Source organism: Esox lucius, chromosome 13 (genome assembly GCF_011004845.1).
Source record: "Esox lucius isolate fEsoLuc1 chromosome 13, fEsoLuc1.pri, whole genome shotgun sequence".
NCBI lineage: Eukaryota > Metazoa > Chordata > Actinopteri > Esociformes > Esocidae > Esox > Esox lucius.
Window position 1 is genome coordinate 36,814,713 of NC_047581.1, and position 14,115 is coordinate 36,828,827.

At 46.1% G+C, this 14,115-nt stretch overlaps 1 protein-coding gene across 7 annotated transcripts in view; it reads left to right on the forward strand.

Moving 5' to 3' along the window:
* Nucleotides 1-207: 207 nt before the first annotated feature.
* The window catches only part of rapgef1a (Rap guanine nucleotide exchange factor (GEF) 1a), a 29,562-nt gene continuing 15,654 nt past the window's right edge, over nucleotides 208-14,115 (forward strand). The window contains exons 1-9 of one of the 7 annotated variants that reach the window (XM_010877157.5): nucleotides 208-448; nucleotides 8,630-8,775; nucleotides 8,976-9,154; nucleotides 9,301-9,457; nucleotides 9,581-9,669; nucleotides 9,790-9,957; nucleotides 12,112-12,238; nucleotides 12,464-12,641; nucleotides 13,437-13,934. In XM_010877157.5, the coding sequence (XP_010875459.2) occupies nucleotides 421-448; nucleotides 8,630-8,775; nucleotides 8,976-9,154; nucleotides 9,301-9,457; nucleotides 9,581-9,669; nucleotides 9,790-9,957; nucleotides 12,112-12,238; nucleotides 12,464-12,641; nucleotides 13,437-13,934 (1,570 nt within the window). In that variant the 5' untranslated portion in view covers nucleotides 208-420. The remainder of the gene's footprint in view (nucleotides 449-8,629; nucleotides 8,776-8,975; nucleotides 9,155-9,300; nucleotides 9,458-9,580; nucleotides 9,670-9,789; nucleotides 9,958-12,111; nucleotides 12,239-12,463; nucleotides 12,642-13,436; nucleotides 13,935-14,115) is intronic. The other 6 variants (XM_010877158.5, XM_020052734.3, XM_020052735.3 and 3 more) reach the window with 6 other exon arrangements.

Genomic DNA, 14,115 nt, shown 5'->3' on the forward strand with positions numbered 1-14,115 from the left:
ACGTTAGCCCACTATTTTTGCTTTTCATTTTTAATAACATGGACTGTATACTACACCAAACCTCGTAATATAATATATATATATCTGTTTCTCTATTCTAAAACGAGAATTTCACTACATTAAATCCTTCACAGGATGGGCACACTTTTCGTCTCATGCATGCACAGTTCATTCCAGCAGCAAGGGGGAGGTGTTGATGGTGATTCTGAATGGAGTTGTCTGCTAGTCTGCCCATCATCATCATCATCATCATCGTCTTGGTCTGTCTGGCTGGGATAGCGGAATTGCAGGTTGTTGTATTCGCGACGGAACTGTCCGAGCTCAAATGCTTTGACTAAATGATGTGGGATTAAAAGAAAAAATAAGGACAACATACCTTCTTGGATTCATTTGTTATACGATACTGGTCTCTGCTTCGAAATGTCGGGGAAAATAGAGAGTAAGCAAGGTAAGTTCGCTTAGACTGGACTAAATAGCTAACCAGCTAACGTTAGCTGCTAGTCTGGGGTTTGTCTGCCTCGCTGTTGTATTTAGTAATACAGCCAGCCAGTGTAGTTTAGTCTAACGACGTTAGCTGTGGAACCAAGGCCGCATTAAACACACACACACACACACACCAAACATCCACCTTTTGTCGCAACGTTAGCTGGCCACCGATATTACTTTGTTAATTTTGTCTGGTTGCTATTCCAATAAGTCTTTACCTAGCGAGTTATTCTTGTTGCTGTCAAGCTAACGTTAGGCTAGCCAGACAACGGAACGTTCGTTTACTGGCAACCCGTAGCTAGCTACATAGACAGAGGTAATACAGCTAAGTTACCGTTACAAGCAAGCCGAACTAGCTAATGATAATGACATGTTATTACTGGTTTCATCTGTTGCCTAATGTTAATACCGACTGTCCTGCCGTTTGTTACTCGTTTTCTCTGAAGAACTGTTAACAAATGTGTTAATAGGATTAGCAGTCAGTTGTAGTAGTCCGAATATAATCGACAGTGTTTGTAATTCGGTTTAGTTAAGTAGTTCATTGGCGATCTAGTTTATTTCATTGCATTTGTTATCTGCTGATTTTGTTTCTGTTAGTGTTAACATACGGTACCTTTTTATAAAATAAACAGGATATAATGACAGTAGCCGTTATTCATTCTAGCTTAGGTAGCAGTGCCTGTTTAGTGTTTTCTCCTTGCGATGTCAATTTTCTTGTCGTTGTTATACCGCTATAATATTGAGTTGATAATTACTATCCCTATTTTTGCTGTAGCTGTTATTACTCAAACTTCCTGAGTATGGACTAGCAATTGGATGAGAAGTTCTAGTGTGTGAGTGATCGTTCTGTTATCACCGGTACACTGAACCAATTCATACGTCCTCTTTAACTGTGGGGAGTCGCCTCTACTTTATTCAAATGTACCCATCTTTTTCCACTGACTGTACTATGTAGACTGTTATTGTCACCACTAAGGGCTGATTTTGCAGACACATTAAAACTAGTCTAGGACTAAAACATTGGAGTGAGCTCATTGGAGTGATGTTTTTGTTTTTAATCCTAGACTAGGCTTAATCAGTTTCTTCTAAATTGCACCTGAAAATGAAGTTGAGTCAACCCAATCTTGTTTTCCACCATCAAATGAATTGGGTGTGATAATGATTACATTTGCCACTATGCGTAAGCCCACTAAACCTTGCTTTTCAATGAATCAGCTTACTAATGTTTAATGTTTATAGACCATTGATTTGCACTCTATTGTGTTGTTGCAAGATTAGAAATGACTTGAGTGTCAAGAAACGCTCACTACATCTGGAATTGTATATGGCAGGGCCAGTGCTCATCTCTGGATATGTTGTTCACATCTAGTGCATAGAGCACTAGAACTGGTAGAATCAGAATGTCCTTGTAGAGGGTGTGCATTCTGCTGTGATTCCCATCTGTGGCAGCTGCTTGGTGTTGGCTGACCTGACTGTGGACGAGCTGGCTCTTTAAGTACTGTCAGTGTTGACTCATTGAACATGTAATTACTAATTACAGTGGTGTTTAAATGAGCTGATTAGATATAATCCCCTCAAGTCTTTAGCGGCTGTTAAAAGCACAGTCTTTTTAGGTTGGTTGATTTAAAAATTAGCATTGGCCAATTGCTACGAGGGTACATTAGGCCAATTGCTACGAGGGTACATTAGGCCAATTGCTACGAGGGTACATTAGGCCAATTGCTACGAGGGTACATTAGGCCAATTGCTACGAGGGTACATTAGGCCAATTGCTACGAGGGTACATTAGGCCAATTGCTACGAGGGTACATTAGGCCAATTGCTACGAGGATACATTAGGCCAATTGCTACGAGGATACTACTATCGTATAGACTCACAGAGTAGATTCCACCTGTGTCCCTCAGGGTTTAATTCAGGGACCCTCAGCACAGCTACACTCATGAAAACAAACTTAGGCCCATCACATAACAAAGTCAATGGCCCACCTCAAGTCTCAGACGTTTTGTGACTTGCAGAAGGAACCACCTAACTAGCTGGCGTTTTCCTATCAGCTTAGCTACGCACTGCCCTTGTAGCAGTGATGCCAGATACCAGTCAAGCCTCTTTCAGGCAGACCTCCTCCCATGGAGAGATAACTTTGGAGTCTGACAAATGCTGTGTTGTGGCTGCATCTCTATAATTAATCTTAATCTTTTTCAATAGTACTCCCACTAGTTTTATGAACATCCTCTTGGTCAATAGTAAAATGGCCAGATCAGGTCAAATGCATGAGTATGTGTGACCAACTTCTCTGGTAGTTTTGGGTGGTTTCATTGTGAAGAAATGCTGAGACCTACTCACATTAGTGAGAACACTGCATCAGTCATGCCTGTTTTGGCCTCGCCTTTGTTTACAACCGTGGTGGAGAACCTTGCACAGAGTTGGAGCAAACAGGGGAGTGGTTACTGTAATGTTCTGCTCAATCTTGCTGGGCTGACTTTTGAAGACGGCAAACTTGCCATACTGTTAAATGTAGTTAGGAACAATTATTAATATGGAATACGTTGTATTGAGCAGGAACCACATTTTCTGAAACAGGATAACATTAAATACAATGTGGTGTTACTTATTTGGCAAATTTCTTAAAGGGAAATGTTACAGCAATTTACATTTTCAAATGTTCCTAGTTAATTCATGCGCACCGTGTCGAAATATTCTATTTTAGTGTATCGTTGCATTAAACCTATCAAAACACCCTATCTGTGAAAAGTTATGTCATCATACTAGACTTTGCACTTTGACCCTGCTGCTCAGTACCACAGATTCCTATAAACCATAATGTGCTAGCTAACTCCACCTTTCACTGTGTTCACCCAGCGTACACTCCCTCTTTGTCATCAGATAATGCCGTGGCTACCATTGCCTGCAGTGGTTAACAAACTTTGCGAAAGTTGGCTAATTTATCTTTCGTCAGAATGATTGTAATGGAAGTGTGAATAAAATGTATGCCCTCGCTCCTGAAAGTTGCTCTGCATGAGTGCGTCTGCTACATTACTTCAGTGTAAATGCAGTGATATTTCTGCAATGGAATGATCAACCTGTCTTGTTGTCTTTTGCAGCTCAAACGTTTATTTATGTGACATCCAGGTGGTTCAGTATTACAGCATATTTCTCCATTGCCCGTTGAAGTAAGCATTAAAAATGGTTCAGCACTTACACAATGGAAAATGTTTCAGCACTTACACAGTGGAAAATTGTTCAGGATTTACACGAGATTGGAGTCTGATGTGAATGAAGTAGTCATTTAGCTGCGGCTGACCTTAAGACCTCAAAGGCATTTTACCATAGGGCAACGAAGGTAATGATTTACTTGCCATGAGGTCAAAGTTACTTTCCCAAACAATTTAATGGTCTTTAACATGCACATGTAAAACAGTTTGATAAAATAAGTGCCTTATTTCATTTTAGTTTTGGTTAAATGCGTCTGTTCACCCATGACAACGTTCTAAATAAAAAATGTCCAATTAAAGAAAGAGAAAATACTTTTAAAAAAAAAACAAAAAAACAGAGCATTTATGGTTAAGTGTTGGATTTAATTTCTTGTTTTAAAAGAAGTTTTGAAATTGGATGCTAAAACCAAATCAGAATACTACTTCTGAAGTCAGTGAAACCCTTCATGTGTGCATAGCCTATACCAAGCACTGTTTTCTGCTAGTAGTGTTCCTGTAGTACCTACCTGGTCGGTACCTAGGATTGAGCTTGCAGGTGACTTACCATAACGAGTTGGTAGGTGTGTTAAGACAAGGCAGCCCTGTGGGATACCTGCCAGTCCAGTGTGATTTAGTGACAGCGGTGACTGATGGCAGAATGACATGTCGGTGACCGCGCAAAACTGTTGCTCTGCGGCAGTACTGTTACTCTGCGGCAGTGGTGTTACTCTGCGGCAGTGGTGTTACTCTGCGGCAGTGGTGTTACTCTGCGGCAGTGGTGTTACTCTGCGGCAGTGGTGTTACTCTGCGGCAGTGGTGTTGCTCTGCGGCAGTGGTGTTGCTCTGCGGCAGTGGTGTTGCTCTGCGGCAGTGGTGTTGCTCTGCGGCAGTGGTGTTGCTCTGCGGCAGTGGTGTTGCTCTGCGGCAGTGGTGTTGCTCTGCGGCATTACTGTTGCTCTGCGGCATTACTGTTGCTCTGCGGCATTACTGTTGCTCTGCGGCATTACTGTTGCTCTGCGGCATTACTGTTGCTCTGCGGCATTACTGTTGCTCTGCGGCCGTGGTGTTGCTCTGCGGCCGTGGTGTTGCTCTGCGGCAGTGGTGTTGCTCTGCGGCAGTGGTGTTGCTCTGCGGCAGTGGTGTTGCTCTGCGGCAGTGGTGTTGAACCACCATTAACAGGCCCACGGCCCAATTTGTTTCACAACCCATTGTTTGAGAACGGTTCCTCTAGGCCAGAGGTCTTCAACCCTCCCCTGGGGACCCCCCAGCCACTCCATCTATTTGATGAATCCCAGGGCTAGCACACCCTCAATCAACTTATTAACTAATTAACAAGCCCTTACCTGTTGAATCAGGTGAGCTAGTTTAGGGCAAAAACTAAACTGTGAGATGGCTAGGGGGTCCCCAGGAGAGGGTTGAAGACCTATGCTCTAGGCCTAATGGGAGAATGTGATTGTGTGTGCTAACACAGGGAAAATGAATATTGGGAGAAGGCCTGTCAGGTAGTATGGCTTTAAATTCAAATGTTTTTATTCAATTTTGAAAGGTAGGATTTCAGAGGTTTTCTGAAAACAGGTAGGGAGTCTTCTACCTTAAAGGATGGGCTGGTTCCTCCATTGTTGTGCCAGGGCCGAGAAAAGGCTTTACCTGGGCTGAGTGGGATTTGCTCCCCCAGTCACATCCAAAACACCCTAGGTGACAGGATATTGAGCTGGGCAGGGAGGTAGGTTTTGGGCATAGCCTGAAGCCAGGGATGAACAGTTCCCGTTATGCCTCCTCATGTCTTTGTAGTGGATGCAAGCTTGAACTGTCCGGCAGTTGAGTGAACAGGGTGACATGGGATACCTTTGGGAAGTTGGACATCATATGCCCTACAGCAGTCTGAATAAGTTGCGGGAGTTTGATGGCACATGCAGGGGGCCCTACCAACAGTGCAGATTCAGTAGTCAAAACAGGAGATAAACAATGACTTAGCACCTATGCCACTTCCTGTGTGAGATAGATGCATATATAAAAAATGCACCTCCGCCGCCGCAGTCTAAGTATGTCCGCTACTTGGTAATTGATTGGTTATTCTGATTCACCATAGTAAGTGCTTGTTATCCAGTGTTTTTCAGACACTCTAGCTAGCTGTTAACACGGTATTCAGTGGCCCCAGCCTATTCACGGCAGTGACATCAGTCAGAACACACACACACCTTATTCGAGGGTCTTTTAAACATCATGTTTTAATAAAGAATGATGAGTAAAATCTTGTGTAATACAGAACAGGATTGGTCATGAATTGGGCCTTTATGTTTGTTCTGTGACGCTAGTCAAACATTGACATGATGTCCCAATTCTTAGTTCCTCTTTGTTGTGTTTTTCGACTTGATTGTTCTGTAGGTATGTTTTCTTTTTGCTGACCGGGGCCTTATTTGTTGTTCAATGTCTAGGATAAGTTCTGTTACACGTAATCAATCTAGGAATGTTTTTAATTACTTGACAAGCACTACTTTACTTGACAAGCACTACTCAATTGCTTTTGTGGCCTGGTTGCCATTTAATGACTTGGGCTATTGAATAAGGGCAGAGTGTTTCTTACAAATCTTTGTAATAGTAATTCTGTATTATTTGATGACTGGGTGAGGCGTCCAATACATTTTGCTGGCAGTGAATAGAAGCTGCAAAATAGACAGAGGCGATTGTTTTTGCTTCAGTCTTTCTACCCTGCTTTGCTCAATTCAAATAATTTTTGTTTAAACTGGGTGTAAAATCTTATGTGTAAATTGTGTTTTATTTTTAGATTTTTCAGGCATTTTTCTGGCATTTTTTGAGTTTATTTGGTACAGAGACAGTGGGGAAAGATAGTGGGTTGTTCTATTTACCTGAAAAAGCAGTAGGCCGGGTTTAAAACCCATGTGTATACAGTTTACGGATGTCACCGAAAAGGTTAATGGAATTAGATTTGACTATTCTTTGTAAATATAGTTTGGTCTAGATGTAAAATGTAGTTTTTCAATATATAAACCCACCCTACATGTTCAAGTAAAATGCCAGGCATCTTTCAAAACCCAGACTCTCCAGGAGGGTTCTAGAATGCAAATTGCAGTCCTGGGTCAGAGTTCAACAATGTCAGGCAAACTCATGCTACATACACCCTCCGGGACCGCCGCAGATTGGCAGAGCAAAAGCATGTGTCTGGGAGAACGCAGGAGCCCTATGTAATCCGTTTGTTATAATTTAAAAAGATTTTAAAATTAAAAGTCTTGTCATGTTAAGTAGGCATAGACATTTGTTTTTAGAATGCAAAAGCAGAATTTCCCAATACGCAGTGGATTAGTCCTGTAATACCTGTCGTTTTTTGACTCATAAGAAAATGACCAAACAATTAACCAGTCGACTAAATGGGGTCACTGTAGTTATTCTATTAAAACTGAGTCTGCATAATTCACACCCACATGTGAAAACGTGGCACTTCATGCAGTGCTAGATTCAGAACTTGACTGCAGTGGGGTTTCTGAGATTCTTTCTGGATACGCTGTGCATATTTGCATGATTGTCTATTCTGTCGTGTTTTCCATGCGCTGGCTGACTACCATGTTACGCGTGTCCGGACTGCGGCGTATTTTAGCGAACCTTTTCTCATGCCAGATTGAGTAGAGCTGGTGTGTCGCTGGTTGAGCCGAGTGTGTCGCTGGTTGAGCCGAGGGCCCCAGGAGGCGCCAGGAGCCGAGGGCGCCAGGAGCCGAGGGCCCCAGGAGGCGCCAGGAGGCACCAGGAGCCAAGTGCATGGTACTCAACTGACATGCGTCCTAAAGGATCGGCCAACTTGCCTGCTGTCTGTGGGTGTTTTTTGCCTCCGTGGTGGGATGCGGCCTGGCCTCACGTCTCCCCTGAGGTGGAACTAACGGGGCTTTGGCGGAAATCACCGCACATTGGGAGGCTAAAGTGAAGCACTGAACACGGGACACACCAACACTTGTTTAGCTTTCTACGAGCTGAAACCTGAGCATGACGCCTGATTATCCATTCCGCCCTAATTTCAGGGAGACGTTACCCATAATCTGCCCGCGGGAAGAAGAGTTATCAGGGATCGATTGCAATCGTCCTCCAGTAAAAGATTCTCACGCAGCGTCATTTGCGTCTGTCCAAAGCTATATTGGAAGTGAGACGATGACTTGTTGTGACTCACTGACTACTCTGAAGGAACAGTCACTTTGTTCACCGCTGGCCACAATCAGTCACTTTCACAACAACCTGCCTGTTTTCACAGAAGGGTGGCACGTCCCCAAACTGACTGGCACAGCCAGGAATTCACAGCTAACCGTGGATGAGATCTGCATTGAATGGAGATCCAGACAGCATTCCTCACTGATTCCATTGGCAGAAGCTTTTCCCTCCCAGCTGTGAAGCTTGCTGATCCTCTGTCTTAAGCCACTGACAGTTCCTGTCCCTGGCATGAGTCCCATGCTTCGGAAGAGCAACTCAATCATCAGTGTTTGTTTATGAACTATATATATTTTCTCAACCGTTCTATATGTGGGTCATGTTTGTATTAGATGCTAAAGGATTTCTTTGGGGCTGTGGCCTTGATGTAGTTGGCTACGGGGCAGAACTGTAGTAATCTCAAATGTACTTCAGGTTCTGAGGGTTATTTCTAAGAAGTTGAAGAACAACACGTTTTTTTTGTAGTAAAATAAAAAAACAGGACAGATCCACGATGCTATTCTTCATAGGCTGTCTCACCTAAACAAATCACTTTTGAGGAAAATGTATACAATTTAAGAATTTCTTATGAAATCTTATCCAATGACCTAGTGAGAGGTTGTGTTTCAGTGTCAGTTGCGAGCTCATGTTACACTAGATGGAACGGTATGTCGGGGGTCATCTAGCTTGCTAAGTTCCCCCAAGTCACGTTTTCTGTAGATTAGCGCTCCTTCTCTTAACTCCTGCTTTTTGTCTCCCTCCTCAGATTCTCAACGCTCCCATTTGTCTTCCTTTACAATGAAGCTCATGGACAAGTTCCACTCTCCCAAAATCAAAAGGACACCTTCAAAGAAAGTCAGCAAGCCACCTTTAGAACTTAGCGTCAGCACAGCAGAGAAACCCAACATCAAGGTTCGTTTTATGTCTTTGTGTCTCCCTCTATATATGTCTCAAGTCCAGTGTGATTACTGGTTTATCTATATCCTACAACAAAACAGTCAGGCTGTGAAGGCAGAGAAGCAAACAGCCTCATTATTCCGTAACCAATATGACATTAATGAGATTTGCAGCACAGGCTTCACCACAGTTCTCACGTTGGATTCCTTTTGCAGAGTCTCAGCCGGTTAGAGGAGAATGAGAAAGACGTGGTTAGTGCCTTGCGTTACTTCAAGACCATCATTGACAAGATGGTGGTGGACAAGAAGGTGCTGGAGATGTTACCAGGTTCTGCCAGTAAGGTCCTGGAGGCCGTTCTTCCTCTGGTTCAAGTGGAGCCAAGGATCCAGCACAGGTGAGTTTGGCCCAGGAGGAGAAATTATATTATAAATACTGCTTCAAAAGTTGCAGCCAAAATGTAATTAGGAATAGGTAGAAATAATAAGGAACTCTCAAGAGACCAATACATAGTCATGAAGTTTTTCTTTCTTTTGTTCTCAGTTCGGCGGTGTCTTCCTGTTTGAACCGTGTCTACCAGAGTCTGGGCAATCTCATCCGCTGGTCCGACCAGGTCATGCTGGAGGGCGTTGACCTGGAAGACAAAGAAACCATTGTGACCGTCACCACTGTGATCAAAGCCGTGCTCGACGGTGTTAAGGTAACTTCGCCATGCCAGGAAACGAGCAAACGCCAACCGGCGGGATGTCACCGTGGAACTCCCTGGTAGGGGACGGTGGAAGTTGGCGAGTGTTTATTAACGGCACGCTGTAATTGTCCACAGGAGCTGGTTAAACTGACCATAGAGAAACGGGAGCGTCCCTCTCCCACATCCCCCGTCAAGCCAGTGCCACCGGCTGCTCTGCCCGAGAGGTCAGTGGGTCACTCCAATCTGAGCCTCTTTCTCATCGTATCTACTGCACACTACAGACGCTTGTGAGGTATTTGTAGCTCGCGGGAACCATCGTTGGTAATCAGGTTGTACACCCACAGCACGACCGAGCTGTCTGCCAATGAAAAGGAGAAGGACCGTCTGGACAAAACCTCGTCCCCGGTTCCGTCCACAGAGGTCCTGAACGAACACACTGGACCGGAGGAGGATGAGGTGGAGATGGCGCCGCCTAAACCCCCTCTTCCGGGCCCCAAGACGGCTGAACACAAGTAAGAGTCCATCTGGTGATGGTGTGCCTTTCATTGCCCTTGTATGTCACAGGATTACCGCTGTGCTGCTGGCCCAGACTCAATTAGTCACTTCAGTAAGTCAAGATTTGGTTCTTTCTTTAGATGGCACATTGTCATATTGTCTTCCAAACGCCATATCAGTGTCACACAACAGCATCTAGGTTACATAAGCTGCTTCAAAAAAGGGAGTTGAACCCTTCGTACAGTTTTTCATTATCTATTGTCAGAATATTTGATGTCGCCGTCAGTCAGTCTAGTCTGAGTTTACGTAAATACAGTAGAGGTCTAATCAAGTCAACAATCACTGTCTTAGTCACCAACCCTTTATGTTTGCTGGACCTGCAGCAACCTCCACTCATAGCTTTCTGGGCCCATTCATCAGCAAAAAAATGGTAATCGATTGTCCTTGAACTACAGACTAATGTTTTGTTCTCTCGTTTGTTTTGCATCAAGACATTGGCGGTAGCTGGAGAACGTGTAAATCAACACGGCCATTTATAGTGGTTCTAGTCTTTAAAGGCTGTATTAGAGAGGTGTCAGGAACGTGACTTCCTCTGATGAGAAAGCATGTCGCAGAACTGTCACTCAGGGGCCTTTTTCTGAGAAACGTCGCGGAGGCTTGTAAGCTCATAGCGTGTGAGTGACAAGATAATGGAGGTGGAAAACATCCGAACTGGACTGCAGCATATTCTGACACTTAGACATGCATTGGAAGGCTTTCTGCCTGCCTTTGTGCTTTCCATCAAACCAACAGTAGCTCTCTGAGATTCACTTTGCTAGCAGCCAGGTGGGGAAAGCTGTCAGAAGCAGCAGCTCACTGCATATTTTGTTTTTGTTATGCGTAAATAGTTCTGGTACGGAGGTGCTGGGGGCCGTCCTGTGGTTGAAATCTGCCCACCCCCTTCCTTTATAGGCAGAGAGGATATCCTCCGGTTTCACCTCCTCACCGACAACCCAGCTGACAACCTGCCCTGCATTCTGCACTTGCCTAACTGTCACCAGGCCATCTGTCTGCCTCTCTGCTGTTCAGTAGCTTCTCCCCTCTCCAGAGCTTTCTGTTTTTGTGGGGGGAGAAGCATCCAGGCACTGTCGGCCACTATCATTTTATTTCTTTTTGCCTGACCGCGTGAGCGGAGCCGTCCAAGAAGAGCGAATGTCTCTTACTGACTGACTCACTGGCTGGCTGACTACCCATTGTTAAATAGCATGGTGGTTAGAGACACGGACTGCCATGTAGGCGACCAGTTTTTGATCCTCGCCACCGACCGAAACAAAGTTTCCATTAGGATTTGATCAGGAAAGACAAAATCTTTGCTGGCTTCAAGCTTTAGTAGGTACGTTATAGTCATAAAAGAGGAGGGGTTTCTATGATTCTTTCGTCTTTTCACTTGACAGAAAAGTCAGTTACCGTCACCTATATGGATGGTTATTTTATCAGTGTCATTCAAGAATGAAAGAAGATTGTTGTGCCATGAAATGAAATAGCTTTTGCAGTTTGAAGTTCATCTTCAGTCTCACTAACAATTGCTCAATTCTTATGACTATTCCAAGTAGTAAGTTAGTAGATACTAGTAAGCCTATTACTGGCTAATAAGCTGTTGAAACGGCCAGTGTCGAATGCAATACAGTTCATAGATGCTATTTGTGGTGGAAGTAACATTAGTCAGTTTAACATACTAGCTTACTATATACAAAACAGTATGTCCTTCACCATCATCCACAAAGTACGTACTTGTAGTATGTAGTATACGATTTTGGATTCAACCATTCCTTTCGATTTACATAGTGGTTCACATGGCGTAATGGACGGCTATTCAAATGTCGTTGGTTTCTAAAGCAACGAACCAGACATGGAGGGATTGGAGTCATTGTTTTCATTACTGTATAGCTATTAGCTAGCCATCTACAGTCATCTCTTTCTAATTTAACACAATTAATGTAGTGCATGCTGTGGAAGTGTCTTGGAGACTGCCGGATATGGTTTCTCCCATTTCTCCCAGGCCTCATCCTTCTCCCGACCTCTCTCTTTTCCAAACATACATTGGGCCGAATGCCTTTGCTTTTTTTGGAATACTGAGCACATTTCACGCTGCCTCCTAATGAATACAATGTCCGGTTCTGCTTCCTCCCAAGTCCGCCGGCTCTCCCTCCAAAGAAGCGCCAGTCAGCCCCCTCCCCCACCCGACTGGCAGTGGTGTCACCGATGAGCCGGGCCACCAGTGGTGGTAGTTTCCCACTGGGCATTGGCCTCCTCAAACAGGTACAGTAGCTTGATGAAGGAGCCACTCCCCTCAGCGGGGGTGGGTCTGAAATGGCACCAGGGTTCACTACGGTGTTTGATGTTGGGTTTAAAGTAGAGCGTTTGGGCGGGGACACGGCATTAGCAGACATTGTCACACAGTTTCTTTGGTCCGGGCTGTTTCTACTAATGTTCTGACCAACATTGTGGGTGACGTCTGGTGTTGTCCCACCCTCTGATCTGCAGGAGAACGAAGTGGATGCGTTGCAGCGACGCTTCTCCGGGGGCAGCCACTCGTACGGAGGGGAGTCCCCGCGCCTGTCGCCCTGCAACAGCATGGGCAAGCTGAGCAAGTCCGACGAGCAGCTGTCCTGGACGGTGGACAGTGGGCAGTGCTCACGCAACACCAGCTGTGAGACTCTGGGTGAGAGACACGCACGCGCACATCTAAGGCGCGCACATGAATGTTCCAGCACTGACTTTGCAGTGGACCGATGAGTTTGTCGATGGCTGTAGAGGAGCCTCCAGGAGCCGAGCCGGAGAGGCGTGTCTCTGAGATGTTTGTGCGCCGCGGTCTCCAAAAGCCTCGCCGCAGGTTGTCTTCATGTGGCTGCCGGGTTGGTGTAAACAGGCATGCAGTGTATTGACAGACGCAGGCCGTGGCTTCCTGTTCCCGACGCCTCCGGCAGCACAGAGGCAACACACGGCCTCCTCCACTTCATCTGCAGCCTTCTAGAAATGTGGCGGGGGGGGGGGGGGGGGCGGCCCCATACGCAGCAGCGTAGCAATATGGCTGACTCCCTCTGGGAACTTGTTTTATCTGTCCTGTTCTTTGGTTGCGTACGAGGGAAAGGGGATGTGGATAGGAAGCCGTGCTGTTGAGATGCCAGGGTTGTCCGGACAAGTGGAGCACTTCACCCAGGTATCTGTCTTCCCCTTTCTGAGGGAAGAGAAGTTGGCTGTGTTTCTCCTGCTCCATTGTGATCCAGTGACATGTGCTGTAGATCTGGTTCTCACACAGGGCTCCACACCTCAGTACCAACTGAAGGGAGAACGTTGTGTGTTTCTCCTGCTCCTTTTGTTCACAGATGGGATTTATATTGTCAGGTGCCCTTTATGTCCCAGTGACTGTGTGGGTTGTTTTCAGGGCTCTGTGTCTCTGTCTCATCTCCCTCCCTCTCGCGTCTCCCTCCCCCGTCTCCTCCTCTTCCCTCCACAGACACAGCAGAACACTACGACCCGGACTATGACTTCCTGCACCAGGACCTGTCCAGCCTGGAGCAGATGCCTCCTGTGCTGGCTGGCGGGTGCCTCAGCCCCCTGCCCGAGTCCCACAGCGAATCGTCCTCCCCCTGCCCTGGCCCCGGTGCACCGCTGGCACAGCCCGACTTCAGTCCCGCCTCCCTCCAGGGTTCCTCCCCTCTGTACTCCCGCACGGCTCCCGCCCCGCCGCCCCCGGCGCTGCCGGAGAAGAAGCGTCGCAGCGGCGCCTGCTCCGGCTCCTCTGACGGCTTCTACTCGGGCTCCTCCTGGCGCAGCTCGTTCGAGCGCTACCCGTCCCAGTATGACAACCTCATGGAGGAGGATGTGCCGCCCTTTCCCCTCTCCACGCCCGACATCTCGTCCATGGTGGGGTTTGTGTCGGAGTTCGGCGCTGGCGAGGCCACAGACCCCCCACAGAGTCCACCCCCACTACCGGAGAAGAAGAGCCGTCACAGTGAGTCTGAATTCCATCTCCAAATCTGTCAGGCTGCGAAGCCATATGGTTTGTCTGCGAAGCACACAGAGGCCTGCTGGTGGAGCAGAATGATAAAACCAGAGTTTTAAGTAGAATGCATCCTCTGTCTGTCTCTCGCTGTCTGTCTCTCGCTGTCTGTCTCTCGCTGTCTGTCTCTCGC